The 24,159-nt window shown below is 35.1% G+C and overlaps 1 protein-coding gene across 2 annotated transcripts in view; it reads left to right on the top strand.

Annotated features, from left to right (window-relative positions):
* Window positions 1–460: 460 nt before the first annotated feature.
* Window positions 461–24,159, top strand: part of LOC111508365 (carbohydrate sulfotransferase 5) — a 36,145-nt gene continuing 12,446 nt past the window's right edge. For both annotated transcript variants that reach the window (XR_012464076.1, XM_074169473.1), the window contains exons 1-2: window positions 461–1,572; window positions 9,623–9,802. Coding sequence is in view for 1 of the 2 variants with exons in the window: in XM_074169473.1 (XP_074025574.1) it covers window positions 887–1,572; window positions 9,623–9,802 (866 nt within the window). In the remaining variant the exon portion in view is untranslated. The remainder of the gene's footprint in view (window positions 1,573–9,622; window positions 9,803–24,159) is intronic.

Genomic DNA, 24,159 nt, shown 5'->3' on the forward strand with positions numbered 1-24,159 from the left:
CTATATTATTATTTTCATATTCGTTTCGTCAAATTGGTCAGATGGTATCCGGATGACTTTTGGCATCATAAGGGGATCATAAGGAGACATTTGCTGGTTAACGAAAAAATCCATTTCAAACTCCACTCTTCTTTAAACGATGGAAAATATATTTTATGTATCTTTTGGTATTCAAGCCTATACGTAAATTGACTTGAAAAGAAAATATCTTATTTTTTATTCTTGAAAACTCATAAAATTTAAATTCCCTGTTGTTTGCTGCAGCTGTAATCGGCTACAACAGTGAACACTAACATAGTTACAAATGCTATCATATCTACCAATCCTATGTTCCAAATAACGGCTCTTATAGTAGCTTTATAAAATTAACATAATAACCAGGTCCTCTAAGTTTCATAGCTTAATTCAGGTTTTGCCGTTACCGGCAATATAACCATGTCTTCTTTGTCTATGTCAACATTCCTTTTCAAAGAGGTGGGGATGAACCATGCAATTTTTCTGGGACGTACATAGTAGACAGTTTTTCAGTGTAAATGACAAGAAACGGGGTTGTGATTATAGTGAAGTTAGCAGAAACATCGGATAAGCGGTTTTCAGTGATTGGTGTTTTGTGTTTTTGATTAATGCCAAATCCAACCTCCAAATTTTGACGGATACGGATGGGTTGTTGGGTCGAATTGGTGGTATTTTGGTGCATAAACACCTGCAATCTTTAGGATGTCTTGAACTTCAATGAATAGTAGCGAGTAGCCGAGAAAAAAATCGTCAACTTGTAATGAAAACGAAGGGGTATTTTCGAGATTTTTTTATGAGATGAAATAACCATAGAAATTATTAACTCCAAATGTGGGAGAGAAATAAGACTATGGGATAGCCCGGTAGCAGAATGGTTCGAAGAAATGAGATATTCGGTATAAGCATAGTCGCGCTATTATGTCTCTTGCTGATAGCTTTCAGTCAGAAAGAAACGACAAACTATCGCAGATCTCCCAAATATCAACAGCTGATTGATTTAGAAGAGAGCTTCAGAGTCTCCAATAATTTTACTGTCCCGACACCAACCATACAAGATGTGATCTCAATGCAACGAAATCTTTTACTTAGTGAATTGCATGACTACCAGTTTCCCGAAGGAGATAACCTCGAAGATTATACATTATTCACTGGTGGCCAGCCAGTTAGGACCATTATCATAACAACATGGAGATCGGGGTCTACTTTTTTGGGAGACATCATAAACTCCCTGCCTGGTAACTACTATCACTACGAACCCCTGCTGGAGTACGGCATAATGCAGATTCGGGGCTCTCCCCATGCTGAAACGGCACTTCAGACACTCAGAAGATTACTCAACTGTGATTATACAAGTTTATATAGTTATTTGGAATATGGGATGTCTCACGTTTATTTATTCACTCATAATACTCGCTTGTGGAACCAGTGTGAAATGTATCCACAGTATTGTTGGAATTACACTTTTTTGAACGAAATGTGTAGGTTGTTTCCATTTCAATCGATGAAGACTGTTAGATTGCGTTTGTGGTTGGCGGAGAGTCTCTTAGAAGATGAAGAGTAAGTATTGATAAATAATCGAAACACATTGTACATAGTTGTATTAAATCTTCTGTTAAGAAAGTGTCATTTCTCTTAAAGTGGTTTATTTGTTGTATTTTCATAATTATCAATTGAATCTTCAGATCAGTACAACATATGAATCAAGTAAGTACATAATATTATAAAACATTTGAATTGGAGGGGCATATTTTTATTTATGAATATGCTGAACAAACAGAGGTAAAGAACTAAGACTATAGTGCATGAAATAGTTGAAAATTTAGGACATAAACGATATACTTTCCCAGGCCCAAAACTTTTTAGTGAACTGCTGAATGTTCAACAAAAAAAAATCAAGAATTAGTGTTTCAATATTCACTTGGGCACAAAATAAGTAATTTGAAGTCTTACACCACATGCAGATTAGTCCTTGTGGTTTACTATATTTATTTGTGATTGGAGATATCCTGTTTTCATGTTTTGTCTATTCATGATAAATAAACTTCATATTATTATTGTTATGTGAATATTTTTTATAAATTCATATTTGTGACAGTATTTCTCACGTCCAAAGACATTGTAGGTAGTATTCTCAAGAGCAAGTGAACTCAAAGACTCAAAAATCACTACACTGTTGAAGAGAACAACATCCGGGCTGGAAAGCTGTGGTCAAGTAGAGTAGATTACTAACCTTCTCATGTGCTACAGCCACATTAGTGAGTGCATTTGGTACTTTAGGTTTCATTCTACCATACCTGACTAGCCCGGAATTCACAATTTCAAATGCCCACGTTTCGGTGATTGTTCCTGCCTTCTTCATCATGGATGTAGTAAATATCATATTTTGAAAATAAAAAAGCCACTGAAATGTATCGCCAATTGTGGTTCAACTGAAGTTACAATTAAAGACAGTACCTATATCTCGACCTACATTACCTAATAAGTGAAATAAAGCATATATTTTGAGTAAACTGTCTGTAACATAGTATCACTGCACTGCCTGAAAATATTCTAATAATTTGAGGTTCCAAGGTTCACAAAAACTAAAAAACGTTTTGGTTTGAAGATTACTGCAGAAGGAAAGAGGGGAAAAACAGAATCTTCAATTGCAGCAGAAACTAAATTAATTTCAGCAACGTCTTTTTAAATAAGATATTTCTAATGGGAAATTGCAATCAATCAAATAATAAACAATTTTTTTATTTAAGGATTCCAAGACTCACAAAAACTGAAAAACGCTTTGATTTGAAAATTAAAACAGAAGGAAAGAGAGAAGAAAGACTTTTCAATTGCAGCAGAAACTAAATTAATTTCAATAACATTTCTTAAAAAAGATATATTCCTAATGGCAAATTGCAATCAATCAATAAATACTTTTTTGACCATGACATTTACTGACATTGATTTTTTGACTGTGACATTGATTGACTATGAAAGTTTTGTTTGACACTGAAATATCATTGACTGATTCTTTATATCACCTGATGGATGAATTATGGAAAGTTTTTGGATTAGGTCATACATTCATGGTAGCTGTCTCAGTAACTAATGAATACTGACGAATATCATTTGGTAAAACACTTTTTTTAATCTTGACGGATGTGGTATATAGTAATAAACTCTGTCCATCCAACGAATAAAGTAAACCAAACAATGATAGGTGCCTGATCAAAGCATGATCACCATGCACATTTATTTCTATTGGGTGAAATGAACAAGATTCCTTATGCTGGCCAATCAGATTTAACTGCCATTGGCTTGCAGAATTTATTCAGTTATACCAATACATTTTAATACCTGTGGTGAGTACATACAGTGCATTCATTTAATGTCCCCCCCCTTTTATTTTTTGAACGGGTCAACTCAAAAAAATTGAAATTTGGGGTAATGAAGTTAATTCATGAATACTTTATTTTGAAGTGAAATTGACAGATGAAACTTTCAAAATGGCGACTGGGTGCCATCTGGGGGAAAAAATTTAATGGAAAGGGGGGGTTTTGTGACACATCATTTTGAAGCTCCTGACGAATACTTCACAATATCTTCAGTAAATATCTTCACCTACTACAAAATGGCGGAATATTTAATAATTTCCTGAAGACAAACACATTATCGATATTTCTAGAAATATTCCTTTTTATCTGCCATAGGGCAATTCCAACAACCCGATAAGGTTTGTTTTATTTTTTGTTTATAAACACGACAAAAAATGTCAATAAGACAATAAACATCATTGTTCAGGTAGAATATTCTCATTTAGTTCTCGGTTTTACTAGTAGAAAGATATCATCTCAACAATCTACTAGTAGAAATATATCACCTCAACAATCTATCAATATTAGGAAACCATATTGTAGGATATCTATTTATTGATCAAAATTTAACAGAGCAACTGTATTTGAATATGCTGGTAACCTTAAAACTGTAATTCCACGACTTAACGCCATTTCATCCACTGCGAATTTTTTATATTTGTCTATGTTTAATTTTGTTAGCTGAAGTAGTTCTGCCTTTAAACTATCTTTGTTATATTGGATGTTCTTATTAATTAACCATTCTTGAATTGCTGCTTTTTTCCATGATTGTTTCGGTAATGGTTCTAAATGTCGACTATGGTATGGGGCATTGTCCATGACGATGACATACCCAGGTTCCACAAGTTGAATGATGCCTTCAAACCATTTTTCAAACACCTCCGCATTCATCTCTTCATGATAGTCGCCTGTTTTCTTAGATTTAAATATTAATTCACCATTTGGTAAAAATCCACTGTCGCTTCCTATATGCGTAACTATCAGACGACTACCTTTTCCAGATGGCTGTTTTAACCCAACTGACAAACCTTCAATAAAGGCTTGTCGTGCACTTGTTATATTACCATCCTGCCATACTTTTTTGACCGTATATCCTTGGTTAACCCATGTCTCGTCCATGAAGTACAATTTTCTTTTGAGCTTCCGAAATTCGTCAATTTTTCTTAGATAGTTTCTTCTCCATGCTATTATTTCTTGACGTTCAATGAGAATGCTTTTCCTGTCAACTTTTCCGTACGTAAATTTCATTTCGTGTACAAGTTTCCTAAAAGTTTCTTTACTCATTTTTGGGACCAATTCATGATCGCTAAGTGCCTCCAGAACTGTTTGTAGTGTGGGCAGCTCATTTCTGAAAAAGAAACTGTGAATAGTTCTGCGTATACTGGTTTTGGCTTCTTCATCAACTGTGATTTTTTTTCGTCCGCTACTAGTTTTTGTCGTTTGTACGTCCCCATGAATTTCTGCTTCTCTTAGTATTTTGTAAATCGATGATTTTGGTACACCGGTATAATCAGAGCACATATCAACTAATTTATCTTTTGTAATTGTGGAACTTAATGATGTAGAAATGCCCGGTTGGTTATTCGGAGGTACACACGTAGAATTACAGCACATATGCACAAAGTCATCTTTTGGTGGCTGATGATCTCTTTCAAGACAGTGAAATACTCGCAGTACAATTTATTTTTCTCTTACTGACCGAGACTCCGACCGTTTTACCTTTTTCGACGTGGAAGGCCCGACCATGTCTCCCATTTTTTGAGTAGTTTGAGAACGGTGTAGAAATATAATTATGTAACGCTTAAACACTTATTAGCACTATTATTTTCACCAATTGTTATCACAACACGTCGATTGCTGACTAACTTAACTGTAAAACGTACAATTCACGCTGTATAATTCACAAACCAATGATACGCTCATGGCTGCAAGTACATTAGTGAGGACTGCAATGATGAGATGGAAGTTACGGTAAAGTGACAAAGACAGAAATATCGTTGCGTGCAGCATTGCCACTAGTTATAATAAATATCTAACACTATACAGAAAATAATGAATTTTAACTGATCAGTAATCAGGAAATGTATAAGTATTACTCATTACTGATTTTTGTCATAAATAATACCTTTTAATCGTATTGGTATTGTGTAGGTATTATCTATAATTTGCCACAACCTACAACTCTACTGCTTACTATATTTTGATTCTGCTATAAACTGGTAACGTAAAATTTAGATATGACAACGCGCTTTACTCTCAATCATTATTGGTTTTACTATAGTCCTGTTATTTTCCCATGTACATTAAATTTAAAACCCATGGCAGTTATAAGACTTCTAAGTGTGATACCTCTTCACGATTTTCAATTTCTTACATAAATATAATATTTCGTTTCGCCAACTACTATTGTTATGTTTCGTTATGTTTCGCCAACTACTATTTTCGATTTACTGATAACATGAAGGTTATTTTATGACTATTGACATCAAATGTTGAAACATTATCTTTATAATCTTTCCATCATAAATATATCAACTACGTTGTGTTATATCTCCTAGTAATGCTTTGTGTATACTGTCTCGAACTAGAACCATCCCAAACAATGTGACAACTAACTAGGAGGGTGTCAACTTGATCCTTGGGGAATGTATGTTGTTACCGCTTCAACATACTCATGGGAAATCGTGTTAATTAACAAGGCTGCATTATTTCAAGGGCTTTTCGTATAACATTGATTAAAATGCGACTCACAGTCTTTGCGTCTAAACACTCTGGTTTTATGTAGTTTATGAAAATGTTCGCTGAATTGATATATTCATTGCTCACAGAAGCAAGAAATTGAAATCAGTGTGAAAGCAGCCACGAGTTCTAGCCATGGATTTGTCGATGAGCGGGAGATCCGATAATCAGCGGCTCCCAAAATACGGACCAAATACATGGCCAACCATGAATTTACAGAACAAATTGTTTTTTGAAATGCATTCATTTCAGCATACAGAATAAGACCCTTATGCCAAAATATTTTGTCGGGCAGAAAATCAACCCCCACCCCGAATTAAATGAGTTTAAAAGAAAAATCCATAGCTCTTTCGATTATTCTTCGGAAGGGAATTTTTTTCTTGAAATGTATTCATTTCAGCGTACCTACTTGAAAAGACGCCTATGTCAAAATATTTTGTCGGGCAGAAAAAATCCTAATTCAAACAATATTTTAAAGCGTTATGGATTTTTTCTTTAAATTATTGGATTCGGGGTTGGGGCTGATTTTTCACATTTCAATGGTCTCGAAGTTTCACCAATATAACTTTTACCAAAAGACCAAGGTATCTCATGAATACAATTTTTTGTTATTTCTTCAGTGTTGTTGTTGTATGTGTGAGTATAGATTTCAGTGTATTTTTTGTTTTGAAAGTAGTTCTAACATCATACCTATTTCCAATTCGTCTTATTTTTTCAGATAGTCTTGGAATGTAAGTTATAACTTTAGTTCTGAAAGGTGTCGGTAATTGTTGAGTTGGATGTGTTGAATTTGTGAAGCTGTTTGTATGGTCGTTTGGTTTTTAATTGACCCTTTATTTTCTATTGCATTTATCGTTGAATTCATGAACGAATCTGGATAAGCGTTATTTTTCAAAACAGATTTAATTAATGATATTTCTTTATTGAAATTTTCAGTTGAATTGCATATCGTTTTTGCTCTATTTCAAAGACAATTTATTATATCTTTTTTAATACTTGCATGATGATTCGATGTATAGTGAAGATATCTATTTCTATGTGTTTTCTTCCGATAAACGTGTATCCAATTCATCTGATGACTTCTCCAACATTACATCAGATTGTTGAAGGTGTGGATAACTCCAAAAAAGGTCGATGAAAAACTGATTTTCCACCACAAAAAATGACTTTCGTTGAAGAAATTTTAATATGTTTGGTATGCCATTTTGAATAAACCCCAGATACTGAAAACGTATGATATACTATAACAATTTTCAATTGAAGGTGATTCATTAACAACGTCGCACTTGAAGTGACCAACGGATAATCCTCTTACCAACTCTGCAGAGGCGTACCAAAATAATGTTAACATTTATTTAAAAACATAGGTAATTACGTAAAAATTGTTATAGTAGGTGGCGCTACCTCGTGTCAACGGTGAAACTTATTATGCCTAATACAGTACTTCAAAAAAACAGAAAAATTTACAAAATAATTATTATGTTCCTTTTATATAGAAAGAGAACTACAAAGCAAAGAAATAATTACCTATGTTATGCTTATGAAGTTTCAGAATCCATTGACTCGTCCGAAGAGGAATCCCCAGTCACACTTAAATCTATTATTATTTGGTCGGAAACAGTGTCTATCAGCATCCCGTCCAATCTCCACATTTTCTCTTCTTCCTTGATCTTATTGGGCTACAGCATTAGCCCAATCTTCTTTTCGTATCCGTTCCATTGCGAGTTCTAATAAACGTTGGACATCAGACATTTTATATGTTACGTTTTCACGAGCTACGCAACCCTCAATTTGAGCCCAAAATTAGCACGAGCTATTGTATCTACCACGATGCTGTTTAATGACCCTCATAAGCTCGGCCTTAACCATGTCCTCGGAAAATGGAATTCCTTTTTGTCCTAACCAACTCTGCATGTCTGCTTTTCTGGTGGTCATAGTTGGCAGCTTCTACTAATCGGCTGTGATAAGAAGCGTTATCCATTACTATTAACGAATTTGGCTCGAGACTATATCTTCTCTTTCTAATAAGACAGATTTACGGGATCGTTTGGCATATATGAATTTTAAATCTTTTTTTTTTTTATTTAAACAAGAACCGCATCAACCACAGAGGGTTATTAGCGGGAATTTTAAATCTTGTTTTATTATTTTCCTTAATTTCTCTTTGCTCATTTTTGGAATGAGATCATTATCCATTACCTTTGTCCTAATGGATTAGAGGGTTGACGCTTTATTCTCAAAAAAGTAAAAATGAATGGTATAGCGTACAAAATTTTTCTGGTACTCTTCCAATTCAATTTTTTTTCTACCACGACAATGTACTTTTGGAGCTTGCACAATCCCAGTAACCTTTTTTTCACGTACAATGTGTTCAATTGTCGACACGGATATTCCCGTTAAAAATGAACACTGGGCTACAGCTTCCACAGTACGGAGTGTATTTTTTAAATTTTCGTACAATCTACAGACAATCTGTTTTTCTTCTAACGACATAAACTTTCGCTTTCTTTGTACATTACTTGGACCTGCTACGGCATCCATCTTAATACTATAAAAATAATAAAATTCAATGATAGTATTCAGCTCTTTGTCAGTTGTTTACTTACCTCAAAAACTATTTTAAAGTTGATGTATTTTGAAAAACACTTCATTGTGAGATTTTCACTAGAACAGATTGACAAATCCGCAACACGTGTTTCGCTGCACAGTAGCTTTTTCAAGCGTGTTCACTAACAAACTGAATTCTACATACATTGTGATTTATATATTCTTTTTGAAATATTACCATCTACCTAGAAACTAATAATATTCTAGGAACTAATTAATGGCAGTTATACCTGAGTTTAACGAACATTTATACCTGTGTTTAATGATAGGTCAACTAATTATCTCACAATAAAGTGTGAATGTGATGAAAATCTATGATAATGTATTTTGAAAAACAGGTATCGGCCAACTCTATCTTATATTTTAAAGTTAATAAATATAACAAAATATATTTAATAAATACAAAACTCACAAGAAACAGAACACACTACGCCTATGCAGATAATGACGAGCTTGATAATGAAGAAACCGAATGACTAGTTATGGCATTTTAAGGACGCAAATATAATAGACCTGCGAAGAGTTGATCAGTTTACCGATGTTTCAAAGTATTTAACGAACTGGTTTACCCATTCGCTCGTACATCCTATCGATATGCAGAAGCTATCTCATTACGGGGGGCAAATTTTATGGAATCATCTTACTTTTCAATTATTTACAATGGCGATGCATAGACAATAAAAATGACCCCGGTGAGAATTTAGTTCTAACATTTAACATTGTTGCCGTTAGCTCTCAGTTCAATTTGTATATGAGTTACCTTCAATTGTAAATTGTCACACTATAATTGACGTAAGTCATTCTTTCAATGGAATTTATTAAAAATTACTAATATTTCAGTTGTGACCCAAGTTTCTTGCATCAAATAAAAAATAACGAATACTATATGCATGATTCTTTATTTTTAGTTTGAATGTAAAGGTGATTTTGCTAGTGAGAGATCCACGAGGCACGCTCCAGTCTCGGAAGCATAGAGATTGGTGTCCAGGAGAGCCAGACTGTGATCAACCTAATAATCTGTGTGCTGATATGGTTTCGGACTACAGTGCTGCCATTCAGTTGATGAAAAATTATCCCGATAGATTTAGGTGAGTGAATCCCTTCAGTATTACTATAAATAACTTTTTTTCTTTTCCAAGAAAATTTAAAAACAGTAATTTTTTTTAAATTGATATCTTCCTTTCTTTCGAAGGTTTCCACATTTTTTGTATCAAGATAGAGAAGTAGAAGGCCAAAAATATACACTTTCAATTTAAACAGGATTCCTATGACTAGGATTCAATTAAATAAGTGAATAAATGTTATTTACGTACTGTCATCGATGACATGTGTGGATTCTCGACCCATTCCGTGACAAAAAGTCGTATTTATGAACGAACCGAGTGTTTTTTCTAATAATCTAATTATCCAATTACACCAAAAACATTGAACATAGTTATCCGACTAGATACAAAGAATGTTCCCTAAGTATACCCCGTATGCTGAAAACAATAGGACAGAGATGTCATTTATATCTTGCACCAAAGATTTATAATATTTTGCCATACTCATTTAAAATACTCAACTCGGTATCTCTATTCAAGTCTAAAGTACGGAAATGGTTAATGAGTAAACCGCGCAATGCAATCCATAGTCTTATTGACCTGAAAAATAACTAACATTGCATTATTTACAATATTAGGACACAATTAAACGTAATATTATTCTTCTTATTTTTTTTCAATAATTATTAAACCTTATATTAACATATTTCATTAACATATTTCTACATCATTTATATATACATATATATATATATATATATATATATATATATATATATATATATATATATATTTATTTCAATTACATAGGTAGGTACAGCATCAATCCATCGATTTTGAAACGATTATGAGAAATCAAAGTTGAGCAGATATGTATTCCCACGCACAGGATTTCCTTTGTGGGTTTCTTGAATTTGTTCAAAATAAATTAGGATCATTGTAACCAATGTATCGTATCAATGTATTTTACATATTATTCGTGCCTGTAACAGTGTATTTTATGTCTTTGCCTGAATAAATTCATTATTATTATTATTAATTTGGTACTGAAGAGCCTTAGGGCAAGTGTCTTATGGCGAAACATCGGATGTCTACCAGTGAAGATGACTGTTCCATGAAAGTGAAACTTTACTTCTTTCATTAATTATATTGTGTAGGAATCCTGCGAATGATATCCACCGCCCGATCCAGCTATTTCGTCTTTTACCCATGCGTTATTCCATAGATGGTGCAATTTTAACCTATAAAAATACAAATTTTCCCTGCTGATATTAATGAAACAAAATAAGTTTCGTTTTAAGATATTTGTTCAAAAATAAATTGAAAAACAGTTACTTTGATTTACAGAAATACTTAATATAATAATCATACATATATAAACTTACATTGTACTGATTCACTCAGTCAAACCAGAGCTTTGGTTTTGAAGTGCAAAGCAACAGTATAAATATTTAAGAATATTTAAATAAATAACAAATCTAAGCACATGAATTCTATGTATTTATTGAAATAATTTTCTTCGAACTTAAGCCGACAAGATTTTAATAAAAGTCACCCTATATAATCGTATGTGATAATGAAGCCCTTACATTTGATACCCAATACGGTACATTTCAAAAATAAATTTTACTTTTTATTCACAATTTTTCATCACATTATTTATTTTTATAAACAAGTGTTATAGAGAAGGTAGTACTTACTTAGTAGTCTCGCCACACATTACATTCGCATATTTTTATAATTTATAATTCATATATTTTTATAATTTCGTAAGGTAGATAAAGATACGCGTTAAATTCAATTAACAGAATAGAAAACAACAGAGATATAAAGAAACTACAACTGACTAGCGTGAGGGAAAGAAATGTATTAGGTTTGTTCTGGTTCTAACATCGGAAACTGCGCAAGACATAATGCGTACAAACAAAAAATCTCAAACAGTCCGAAATAGTCTCGGATACTTGTTTAAACCAGAACGCTTTTGAGTGTTGAGGAGACCACTGTGCCACCTATCGTATATATGAAGAGATGAAGACGAGAAAATACTATTGATCATGTCCATTTTGTTATGTAGCGTATCCTTATAGTCAGTTGAAATGTTATCTACCCTCAATCATCAATTAATTAAATCAAATTAATAAATAAACATCCTAGCAAATAGCCCAAACAAATTTCCACATGAATGCGCATGAGCAAGTGGAACAGTTCTCAACAGTTCAGCCTCGAGAGCAAGAACGATTCGGGACGGTTCAAGACAGTTTAGGATCATTTCGCAGTCGAAACCAGAACAGAGGATTCATCAGTCCGAAATTATCCTCAATAAACCAGAACGCTCTATATCAACTGCGCATGATCCTGACGTCCTAGAACCTGAATTTCGTAGAACCAGAACAAACCCATTTGTATCTTTGAATGTTTATAGATAAGAAGACAGATCAATGGGAATGCCCGTTGCATGCAACCAGTGTTGCCAACGCCACGAAACTAAAGGCCTGTACGCACTAACCATCTTGCGGTTCGTCCGCGACCGCGCACTGCCCTCATGCCCGATCGTGCTGTATGCACGTGCAAGGTATCCAGCACAGCTAAAATATTAGGCGAAATTTCAGTGATGTCAATAGTAATATAACTTTTGTGTAGGGTTTGTTTTTTTTTTGTTTAACCATCTTTAAAATTTTCGCCACCGAGGCAGCGCCGCTCGCAATTTTGAAGCCCCTCATTTTTGCCGCCCCGGGCAATTGGTTTGCCGGTTTGCCCCCCCGAGATGGGGCGCTGAGGATATCTGTTGAGTGTTTTGTGAAGTTTCATACCACAAATGCAGAATTTTTGCGTCGTAACCATGGACGAAGAAACATGGGTCCATCAATTTACACCCGAGAGAAAAGAACAATCAAAACAATGGACTCGAAAGGGACTCCTAAGAAGGCGAAGACAGTTTCACCTGTAGGCAAGGTCATGGACTATTATCTGTTCCCAAACTTGAAAAAAATGGCTTAGTGGTCAAAGATTTTCCGACGATAAAGATGTAATGTCGGCATTTAATGGCTTCTTTGTGGAGCAAGACAGTTCTTATAATAAAAATGGTAATGAGCTTATTGAACATAGCTGGGAAAAGTGTATAGAGCTGCAAGGAGATTATGTTGCTGGGGCCACCCTCGTATGTGATCTTGCAAAAACTATAAACGATTCATGTCGGGTAATTGAGGAGGCCACTCAACTGCATTCCTCCAGCGATCTAGAAACCTGCTGTTTAAATAATATGAGCACTTCGTGAGAGATATGTAGAGGAGCACCGTTTTGCATTTTCGTTCTTGCACCAAATGAATAGGGATGGAACTTGTACTTTTTTATATTCGTTAAGCTGTTCTACGACTCACGCCCGTTTCAGTGGACAATTTTTTGTACTGAGCGTAACTATCATTTTTATAGTAAACCGATCAAGTTTGATGAATTTTTACCACCAATTCGTGAACAATTTTCCCATATCAGAACTGCTTACAGGATTGAAAAAAAAACGCTGGCTGTGGGGGACTACTATGAAGGGTATAAAACAGAAATTGATGAAAGTGAATGAAAATTCACCTTATTTTTTGAATGGACCTCGTAAAAGACTGTTTGGGTGGCCTGTCCTTCAATCGGTTTGGGAACGAAAAAATAAATAAATAAATAGAATGGTATGTTTCAATACAAACGGAGTAATAGCCTATTGAAGGTTGGTTCTTATTGTGTTGTTTCAATGAGAAGTAACCAAAAAACATTCACAAATTCACCATCATCACCCTATAATCGGTCGGAAATCATTAAGCAAGTTCGGTCAAATATTATGTTATGTTTTGTATGGCGAATGCAAATGACCAGTGTGCCAGTCTTTTCATTCGTCACACTGTTGCCAGTTGAAGGAATACATTTTCCTTTCGAGCATCACCTCGTAGAATAACACATTGACAACAAAGAATCCACCCTGGGTATATTCATAAATATCGAGGGAGCGTTTGATAAAACAACCTTTCCAACAATTACCCAGCAACTACACTCCAGGAATGAACCCCTGGTAGTAGGAGAATGGATACTCCAGATGCTCTCTAGCAGAGCAATAAGTATTAATGTAGAAGACATCACAGTAAAAGGACTGGTCATGAGGGGATGTCCACAGGGAGGGGTCTTATCACCCCTTCTCTGGAACATAGTCCTGTATACCCTAATTAATCACCTTAACAAAAATGGATTCTACACAATTGCATACGCAGATGACATAGTTATCTTGCAGACCGGCAAATTTGTAAACACACTGTGCGATAGAGCGCAGGATGGGCTCAAATTAATAGAAACATGGTGTAAGAAACACTCACTGTCGATCAATCCCAGGAAGACTGAGATGGTCCTTTTCACCAGGAAAAGAAGTTTAACGGGCTTAAAACCTCCCGAAATCTTCAAAAACAAACTAAACTTCTCTGAAGAGGTGAAATACCTTGGTACTATCCTCGACAAGAAGCTAACATGGAACTCTCATCTACAGAGTAGAGCAAAAAGAGCATACGTGGCTTATGAGCAATGTCGAAGGACAGTGGGACGCGCATGGAGTCTTTCACCCCGTGTAGTCGCCTGGATCTACACTGCAATAATAAGACCTATGTTAACGTATGGAGCCATTGCATGGGGACCGAAAGTTCTACAAGCAACGGCCATACAAAAATTATATCAAATACAGCGACTGGCTTGTTTAAACATCACAGGAGCCATGAGAACAACATTAACCGCGGCAATGGAATCAATCACGGGTCTGACCCCTCTGGATCTGTACGTTAAGGAGGTTGCGTTAATGGCCATGGTACGATTGCGCACGGCTGGTGTAAACCTCGAAGTGGGAATGGGTCAATTGAGGCTGGGCCTATGGCGGGAAGCGCTTACTGCGCAATCTCTGCTGCAGGCAACAAGTGATGCAATTGAACCCAGGTTTGTGTTTAATAAACCCTACAAAATACAAATAAAACAGAACACAGAGTCAGATGCTACAAATGCAATACGGATTTATACAGATGGCTCAAAAACCAAAGAAGGCTCAGGATGTGGTGTGTACTCCAGATCACTAAGCCTAAGGATTAAGTGGGGAATGGGAAGAAATACCAGCGTGGTCCAAACAGAACTGGCTGGTATCTCAATCGCCACAAAAGAAATAACCAAGAAAAGAATTTCTGGCAAAATTATAACAATCTGCACTGATAGCAGACAAGTACTATCAGCCTTGAACAGACAGCGTGTTACTTCGGGGCTAGCACTAGAGTGCCACCAAGATTTAGCCAAAGCCTGGGTAGATAATAACATTATCCTGAGATGGGTTAAAGGGCACGACAGGAGTAAAGGTAATCGCATTGCCGACTCTTTAGCCAAGGAAGCGGCTGGACTAAGAATTTTAGGACCCAGTGGCACCCACGGCCTGATGACTTCGACAATTGCGGAACTAGTCAAATGTTACACGTATGCTCAATCTTTAAAGAGATGGGATGAAATCAAAGGATGTAACCTTGCCAGGATCATCTTCCTGGAAAGGACAGGATGGACGATGACCTAGGAGGACAACTCCTCGGGAGGATGTACAATGGGTCACATGTGGCCTAAGTGCGTGGGCTTACACTCACCCTCCCTACTCTACAGATACAGAACACATTGAATATCAAAAGCATTGTGACTAATACTTGGAAAAAATAATTATTCTTCATTTACAATATTGTTGTAAGTCATGCCCTAAAGAAAATAACGCTGGCCGCCACTGGTAGCCATAAACCAATTGTGACGTAGCTAAGAGCGCACGAATGTACCATGTTCGCTGCCGCTCTAGAAGCAGCGAGAATAATGCTACCGATTTCGATGGAACTCCGGCAAAATTTCCTAGCGCATTCGATTACGATATATAAACGCTAGCCACGAGCATATAGGCACAGCCAAGTGGAAGTTACAGTGCGGTACGCGAAGCGAGCTAGTAAGGCGATTGACATTCGAATAATAGTTGAAGTTTTAGGTGTTTGTTGTATTTAAAGTGAAATAAAGTTAAGTTTGATTATTGTTGTGTAGTTAATTATAGGTCAACCAACGGGGAAAAACGTTACAATATTTTGTCAGATTGGTAAAATCTCGGGTAAAATAAATCAGCCATTGATATACGTAAAATCTTAAGTGAGAATTTTGTAGTATATACATTTTTGTTTTAAAGAAGCAGGTGAACATGTATCTTTGTAATGATGAATAAAAGATTTTCACTGGCATTTGAGTGAAAATAAGAAAAACATAAAAATATTGAATTTTGAAAATTATCAAAGAAGTAATATTTTTTTAAAATCAGAAATTCGAAAAGTTTTTAGATACAGATCTCTAGTACAATATCAACTATTCTTTTATGTTATATGACAAACTAACATATTTTTCAGAGAAAAAAATGCACTAACAAACAGACAAATAGATTACTACTGAGAGCCTAGAATTATCTTGAGTTTAAGCGTTCCAAATATTCATTTCAAATAAGTGTAGTCTAGTGAACTAGATTATCAACAAATCCTCGACTCAGACAGAGGGGTATTTCCGGTGACGACAAAATCGCAGTTGTAACGCTAACATTTCAATAATATTTTAAATGATGATAGTTTTATCTTCTAAAGTAGGATAAAAAAAACTAATCAATACAGTTGTATAATTTTCACTATAAGCTTGAAGAAGCTATTGTATAGCGAAACACTTGTCGCGGTTTTTGTAAAAACCCTTATAGTGAAAATAATACAATAAACTGTATTGATTAGTTTTTTAATATGGATTTTCATCAAGTATCAGCCAGTTCTATTCAATTACAGTAGGACAATTGAAATACTATTGATAGTAACCGAAAAAGTGAAATTCAGTTGAATTTATCTGCCGAGCACTGAACTTTCAACGTAACATTTTAAATAAATTGAGCATCGGGATTTGTTTGTACCAATGGTGGTTCTTGACAGCGGTCTGTTGCAAAGTATGGCTTCAACAATAACTACCAAATGGAGATTTCCTTTGTAGCTTTCACTTCAAGTAGAATAAAATACAAACCAAAGTAAATTGTTAACTAGAACGGAAGAACTGCTTCAACAAAGCAGAGATGGCTCAGAATAATTAAAGGACTACTCACTGGAAATACTTCAATGAGTGGACACCTGCTGAAAATAGGGATGTACAACGGAGACTTCAGCTTCAGGCAAATCAGCAAAGGGACAGAGTCAGCAACGACATCTCTCCTTATGAAGACACTACCAATGCGATCGACAGAAGACCAATCCACGAATGTCAAGGATTAATGAGGCCCACCAAGGCGGACCATTGAAGATTTTTCAAATTTGAATCAATTGGTAAAGCTGCAACTATCGGTTCTTCGACCTTTTTGAGTTGTATGTTCAATTAGTAGTAGGTATACTGCGCGGACCACATCTAGGTATACTCAGACTAAATCTGTTTCATTTGATGAGATAGACATGGACCCATGGTTGCTTTGGAGAAATGTTTTAGTATCAAATAAATGAGTATATTCAAAAAATTCTGTGAACGTATTTGTCTTCATAGGTGAATGGAAGTGTTTTCGTTGAACTGGTAATAGTTCCTGCATTTTCCCCAATTTTTAAGGCCTATTTGAACAATTTCGTTCTCTGTACTAGTTTGAACATGTCCTATTCTCATGGATATGTTTTAGTTGTAAATGACCTGGTTGCTTGCTGTGATACCACATTTACATTCATGTATATTTGGTGCAATGCCTGTAGCTGAGGTCTCCCTAATATAGGTCCATTCAAATCATCAGTTAATGATCCGTGTCTAGCACACTCATCAGTTTTTTTGTCACATATGATTTCTGAATATCCTGGCACCCAGTTAAGAGGTAAACTAATCCAGTTCGTCAGTTTATTCAGTTTTTCAAGGCTTTCCTAGACTAGTACGTCACTCATGTGTTCAGCAATACCTCAAATTCTTTGTACATTGCGGGATATCTATCATACAATTCTGACTGAAAAACGAATACCTATGTATTGTTTTGGTTGCACAGTTTTTGTACCCTGTCTGTTGTTGATAGTGGTCACTTGTTTCACCACTCAACCAATGACGTACATGGATTCAACCGCCATTGTGTAAAGCCAATACATCATATATGGTTTCATCACCATGTCTTTCCGTTGATGAGCCTGAGAATAATCGTCACCCAAATCAGTTCTGGATCCATTATTGCTCCCAGGTATTCAATCTCTTCCGATAATCTGCTCACCTCGACGTTTTGGAGATCCCTTTATGTTGATCCTCATGGTGAATGTTACTATGATATTTTTGAAAGGGCATATGGTAAGCCCTTTTTTCTCGGTTCGATTTGTTACAATATCGCCTCACTGTTCTTTATCGACCTTTTTTTTTTTGGTAATTGTTACCTTCTACAATCTGAAAAAATATAAAAATTATAATGGAGAACTTTGTACAAGTGTAGAAGGGCAAACTTTTTAGTTTACCCCGATAAGTTACTGCGTAAAAATCAAAGTATTTTTCACAAAGAAAAATCTTCTATTTATCAGTAACTATATCACTATAATGAAAAATTAGAAATGAAAATTTCTATGTTTTTACCACTTTCATTTATTTTTTATTCATTTGAAAGAGGTAAAACATAGAAAGTTACATTTTTCATGATGGTCTCCAACCATGTAGTAACGGTTACATCAATCAATTTATAACATTGTATTTATCCTAGACTGGTATGACTAAGTAGTTTGCATCTGTTATGATCCATAAGGCATAGTTTATCGTCCGTTAACATAAGACCCTTGAGGGCAACCTCCTTGTCCACATAATGCTTGCTCCTAGGTATCAGTTTTTTAACATAACACCCGCAGGATTGAGCCCTTTTTTAAGGGGCTCGAGCCTTGCATAGGAGGGCGTTAGAATACCCCTGCCGGCTGAGGTGTCATCCATGGAAGTGAATATCTTGCTAAATTCTAAGATGTGTGTATCTGTGGCTGAAGGATGTACGACTCTGTGTCCACTCAGTGTTGCTTACAGAGCCTTCGAGATAGCGAAGGCACTCGAGATACCGAAGGCACTCGAGATACCGAAGGCACTCGAGATACCTAAGGCACTCGAGATACCTAAGGCACTCGAGATACCAAAGGCACTCGAGATACCTAAGGCACTCGAGATACCAAAGGCACTCTCGTCGTAGAAAGCCTTGTCATGATGATGTGGGAATCTTTTTCCTATCTACTTGTGGAATACTTCACGGACCATAAAGTAACCAAAAAATCCGACCCTGGGTCGGCAGAGGAGATGGACGTCGATTGAACGACACCAACTGCCCAAAACATCGGATCTAGAGTATGGACTTACCACTTTTCCAAATAGTGATGCTGTTAACATAACTAGTAGGCTGAAGATGCAGCTAGCACTGCTGAATCTAATATATCGTCAGGTACAACTGACTTATAGACGCCCTCAAATGGGAAGGTTGCTACGGTTTTCGTTCCTGGAATTGCTTTATTATGCCATTATGGCTGTTGTAGATGTAGATGATGATTTTGGAGCAGCAAATTCCTACCTAGATGGATACAGGTTACCTAGGAGGATCAGGTCATCACTAGATAAAGGAAAATGTACCACGGTTTGCAACTTTGGAGTGGATTATTGTTCATAAGGAAATTCAGTCCTGGTAGCTGAACACACTCTGTGCCGATAGAGGAACATACATATACTCTGTCAATGGGTGTGAGCCACAAAAAACCCTCGCGGGTGGAGTGTCAAATAGACCTATTCACTTTGGATATACCTACCTACTAGTGGGTTGTTTCAACTGGCAAGGAATACCTCTGAATAATTCTGATTACAGTACCCCAGAGGATGACGCGATTGTGACACTCTGTATCGCAGTTGTTGATTTCTTTCGAATTCTGATGACGTGTGAGAAAAGTTATTTAATTGTTGTTTGGTGAGGCATACTATTTCATGTAAATACATGATGTCCTATTTTGATACAAACATAAAAGTAGTGCCGTAACTTTATGATAATTAATAGCGTTTTCTCTCCATAAGTTTACTGAATAACAAACAGGTGACACAACATGATTGTTCATCAAGGGTGCATAGCGTTTTGATTTATCATTTGTTATACGGGGATTTGCAATCAAATTGTGCTGGTTGGTTTGTATGAATAATTACTACCGGTAATCCGTTCAACTGGTTCCGTCTGTTATTAAACTCAGATCTATGATATTGCCATTATTTAAAAGTATTTTGTAACATGGCTGACTTGGTATTTTTTCACTTGACAAACATTTGAAATGAGAATGTTAATCTATGTACTATGGTACATATAAATATAATGTTTAAAAGGAGATTTTGTATTTGTACAATACTTAACCATATTTGCTTGTGTGGTGACTTCATATACAGGGTGACTACATGTGTTGAATAGCTGGTTTGTACTTGGTGGAACAATAAAATATTTCATTCTGTTACTTCATAGTTTAGTAAAAAAATGTCTTCGACAGTCTGAGTATCTGCATATGATGATTCAAATGATGAGAAGAATGTTAGACATCGTAGTTCATCCCTACTATAGTCCAACAACTGTTTGGTATCAAGCTTCGAGGAGTGAATAAACGCCTTGGAGTGAGTCAATCCTGGAAGATTCAGCTGTAGAAAAACAATATTAGATAATGTAACATTCCTATAAACCTGCGAATTCTCCGCCCCAACCCGCCCATTCGAAACGTACGAATCCTACATCTACTACACTCTAATTCAATTGAGGTTATGGTATCTCGAAAACCTGAACCACCTAATAACTGTCGGCGGATAATATCTGAAATACCAACTCACAAACCCCAAAAACACAAAACCCTAACTCAATTTGTGAGTGTAACATTACCTCCCAAACATACCTCGAAATCCAGAACTACTACAACAATTCTGACAGCTTATTTGAAATCATTTCGTGAAAAACACTTTGAACTCTTGTTTCAGGTGAGATATTTTCACGCTAGTAAAATTCTTGGGTTTACTTTTGCAAGAATAAATATACAGGGCTATTCAACTTCGTTTCTGTACATGGAGATCTCGTAAACGATAAGAGATAGAGTATCGGTTAAATTGTGGCAAAGTGGCGTATTTCAGAGACCTATACAGTAAAAACCAAAAAATCCAAATAATTTTTTTGCCTATATCTTCTTTATTCGCTGACATATGGAAAATTTGTCCACATTTTACTATTGGCACTTGATGTGGGCTATCAGAATATGTCCTTGAATCTTTTATACATGGTGTCATTTAACTTGGACCACCCCCATCTTTGAATTTTTAAATACAGACCTGTAGATTTTCTTGTAGTTTTTGTTTCGTCGACGTTCATTTCATACTGAGAAATTGAATTCAATTTTATATTTGGGGATGTTTCGGTAATATTTGATTATAATTGTGTGAATTATTCCCTTTTAAATTACGGCCCTGGAAGACTTTCACGTCTCCCTATGTACCGTAGAGTTTTTCGAGAGTTTTTTTTTCATTTTTAGGTACCTATTCATATTTTTCCCAATGCTACAATGAACTTCGAATAAGAAAACCTTTTATGATTATCTGAAACATATCTACACCAAAAATATATTAAATGTGTTCTAATACGCAGAAAAAAAAAGATAGCAATAATAATATCCGAGACGAACACTATAATTGTAATTAAAATAGAAATGAAGTAATTTATATACACAAAAAAATTAATGGCGCAATAAATGTTCGACTTGGAGCCCATCCATTTCGAGACATTTTTGAACTCTGTTTTTCATATTATTTATTGCCCTTAATACACTTATTTGCTGCATGAAATCATTCAAAATCCTCAATTTCGAGTCTTCCACATTTTCTATCTCTCTGTCGGCGTAAATCCTATGTCACCCATAGAAAATAGTCCAAAATGGTAAGGTCTGGTGATCTTGCAGGCCATTTTATTGGCCCATTATTTGTCTCGAAATGGAAGGACTCCAATTTGAACATTTATTGCCCCATTAATTTTTTTGTGTATATAAATTATTTCATTTCAATTTTTATTACAATTATAGTGTTCGTTTCGTATGTTATTATTGCTGTCATTTCACATTCACACATCAAAACAGATATAATCATAAATAATCATAGATATCATAAAAGTTTTCTTATTCGAAGTTCATTATAGAAAACGTTCAGAGCAATGGAAATATGAAAAAAAATGAATAGGTACCTAAAAATAAAAAAAACTCTCTAAAAACTCTACGATTCATAGGGAGACCTGAAAGTTGCTATTGCGTTTTTATTCAACTCAGTCAACCAATTTCCAGGGCCGTAATTTAAATGGGAATAATTCGCCCAATTATAATCAAATATTACCGAAACAATATTATTTATTAACAATATTACCAATACAGGTCCGTATTTAAAAATTCAAAGATGGGGGTGGCCCAAGTCAGATGAAGCCATATATAAAAGATTCATGGACATATTCTGATAGCCCACATTAAGTGCCAATAGCAAAATGTTGACAGATTTTCAATATATCTGCGAATAAAAAAGAAGATATAGGTAAAAAATAATTTGGGATTTTTTTGTTTTTCCTGTATATCTTCAGAACCAGAAGAGCTATATTCGATTTTTTCACATAATTGAATAGGCCTCTAAAATACGCAACTTTGCCACAATTTAACCGATACTCTATCTCTTATCGTTTACGAGATCCCCATGTACAGAAACGAATTTGATTACGCCTGTAGATTGAGCCAAACTTAATCGAGACCACTCTGTATACTGAAACACCATTAAATTACGAAGAGGTTACGTTCTTGTGAAATCGAGTATATTCTTGAAACAAGTGAGAAATTATCAACAAGATTCGTATCAAGCAGAAATACTACTTCAAAGATGACAGCCTGATGACTCATTTATTGGCAATCAATCAAGATGTTCTTTTACTTGTTTTTGAAAGTAACCCAATGACCCTGTATTTACTAATTTCAGTAATGCTTGAGGCTTAAATGTTATAACCATTCTAGTTTAAATAGCATTAAAAAAAAAAACGAAGTGTTCGAAAATAGTTTGTCTGCATAGCCGTACTTAGGGAATGCACATGCAATGCTGATTTTACATACAGACGAAATCCGTAGATATTTGAGCTCCTGTTTGTATACGTGATAGGAGTCGCCAATACTCCTAAAAATATAACGCTTTCAAATTAAACAAGATTCCTTTTCGCTGGGATTTAATCAAATAGGTGAATGAATGTCATTACGATGTCATGGATGATATAAGTAGATCAAACTTATTCCGTGACATAAAAAATCGTAATTTATGAATGAATTTTATGTTTTTTCTTATAATGTTATCCAGACTGGTACTGAAGAGCCCTAAGGCAAGTGTCTTACGGCGAAACATCGATATCTACCAGTGAGCATGTAATTGAAATGTTTACATTTCATTTAGTATATTGTGTAGAAATCCTGTGAATGATATATCTGATTTAGTTCCATAATGAATGTTTGGAATACAAACTGAGTAGAGAAAAGTATTTTTTGTATACTTCAGTGTTCATAGAAAAAGTATTTGTTTCGAAAGAATTTTTCTTTCGTGTAAATTAATGTTTATATGAAAGTAGCTATTTCAGGAAGGCCTTTTTTTCAATTTGTATCTGAAAGTTACTTCTTTTAGAATTGATCACTTCCTTCCTTTTTTTGGAAGATTCCCACATTTTTCTGTATCAAGATGGAGTAGTAGAAAGCCAAACACTTTCTTTCCCAAAAAATTAGTCACTCCTAAAAATATAATAATAATAATAATCTTTATTCAATCCTTACAGATCACATACATCATGATATAGGATACGTCACAAATAAATGACCGTGATGAACCTTTCAAATATAATATACTAAAGCAAATTCAAATCCAAGATAGAGTGGATGTGAACATTGACATGCCCTACGCACGTGATATTGAAAATCCCAAGAATTGGCCAGGGTCGTATTCAGAACCAACATCTTGTTGATCGCAAATGCTATATCAAACTTAGAAAAACTTTTTTATAATAACGAGTGAAATGCACAAGTTTTGCAGTTTAACGGGAAAAATGCGGGTAATATGTGTAATATAAAAAGATTATCATTGGATTTTTCACATCGCACTCAAGCATTATATGAAAATAGACGTAATTATTTCTGTATTGATAATTTTTATTTTATGTAAAATCAAAAGGAATATTAATCAAAATTATTCAACTAGATGAATTTGTCTCTTCATTAGTAGTGTCATCCTCACCAATCTGAATGATCAGTGGCTCGATTTGTGCCTCTATTATGTTATCAAGCTTCCACATCTTTGTCTCACATACCGAACACACTTCTCCC

The sequence above is a fragment of the Leptinotarsa decemlineata genome, unplaced genomic scaffold (genome assembly GCF_025532065.1).
Source record: "Leptinotarsa decemlineata unplaced genomic scaffold, Ldec_3_MD MMD2_P_RNA_scaffold_5, whole genome shotgun sequence".
NCBI classification, from domain to species: domain Eukaryota; kingdom Metazoa; phylum Arthropoda; class Insecta; order Coleoptera; family Chrysomelidae; genus Leptinotarsa; species Leptinotarsa decemlineata.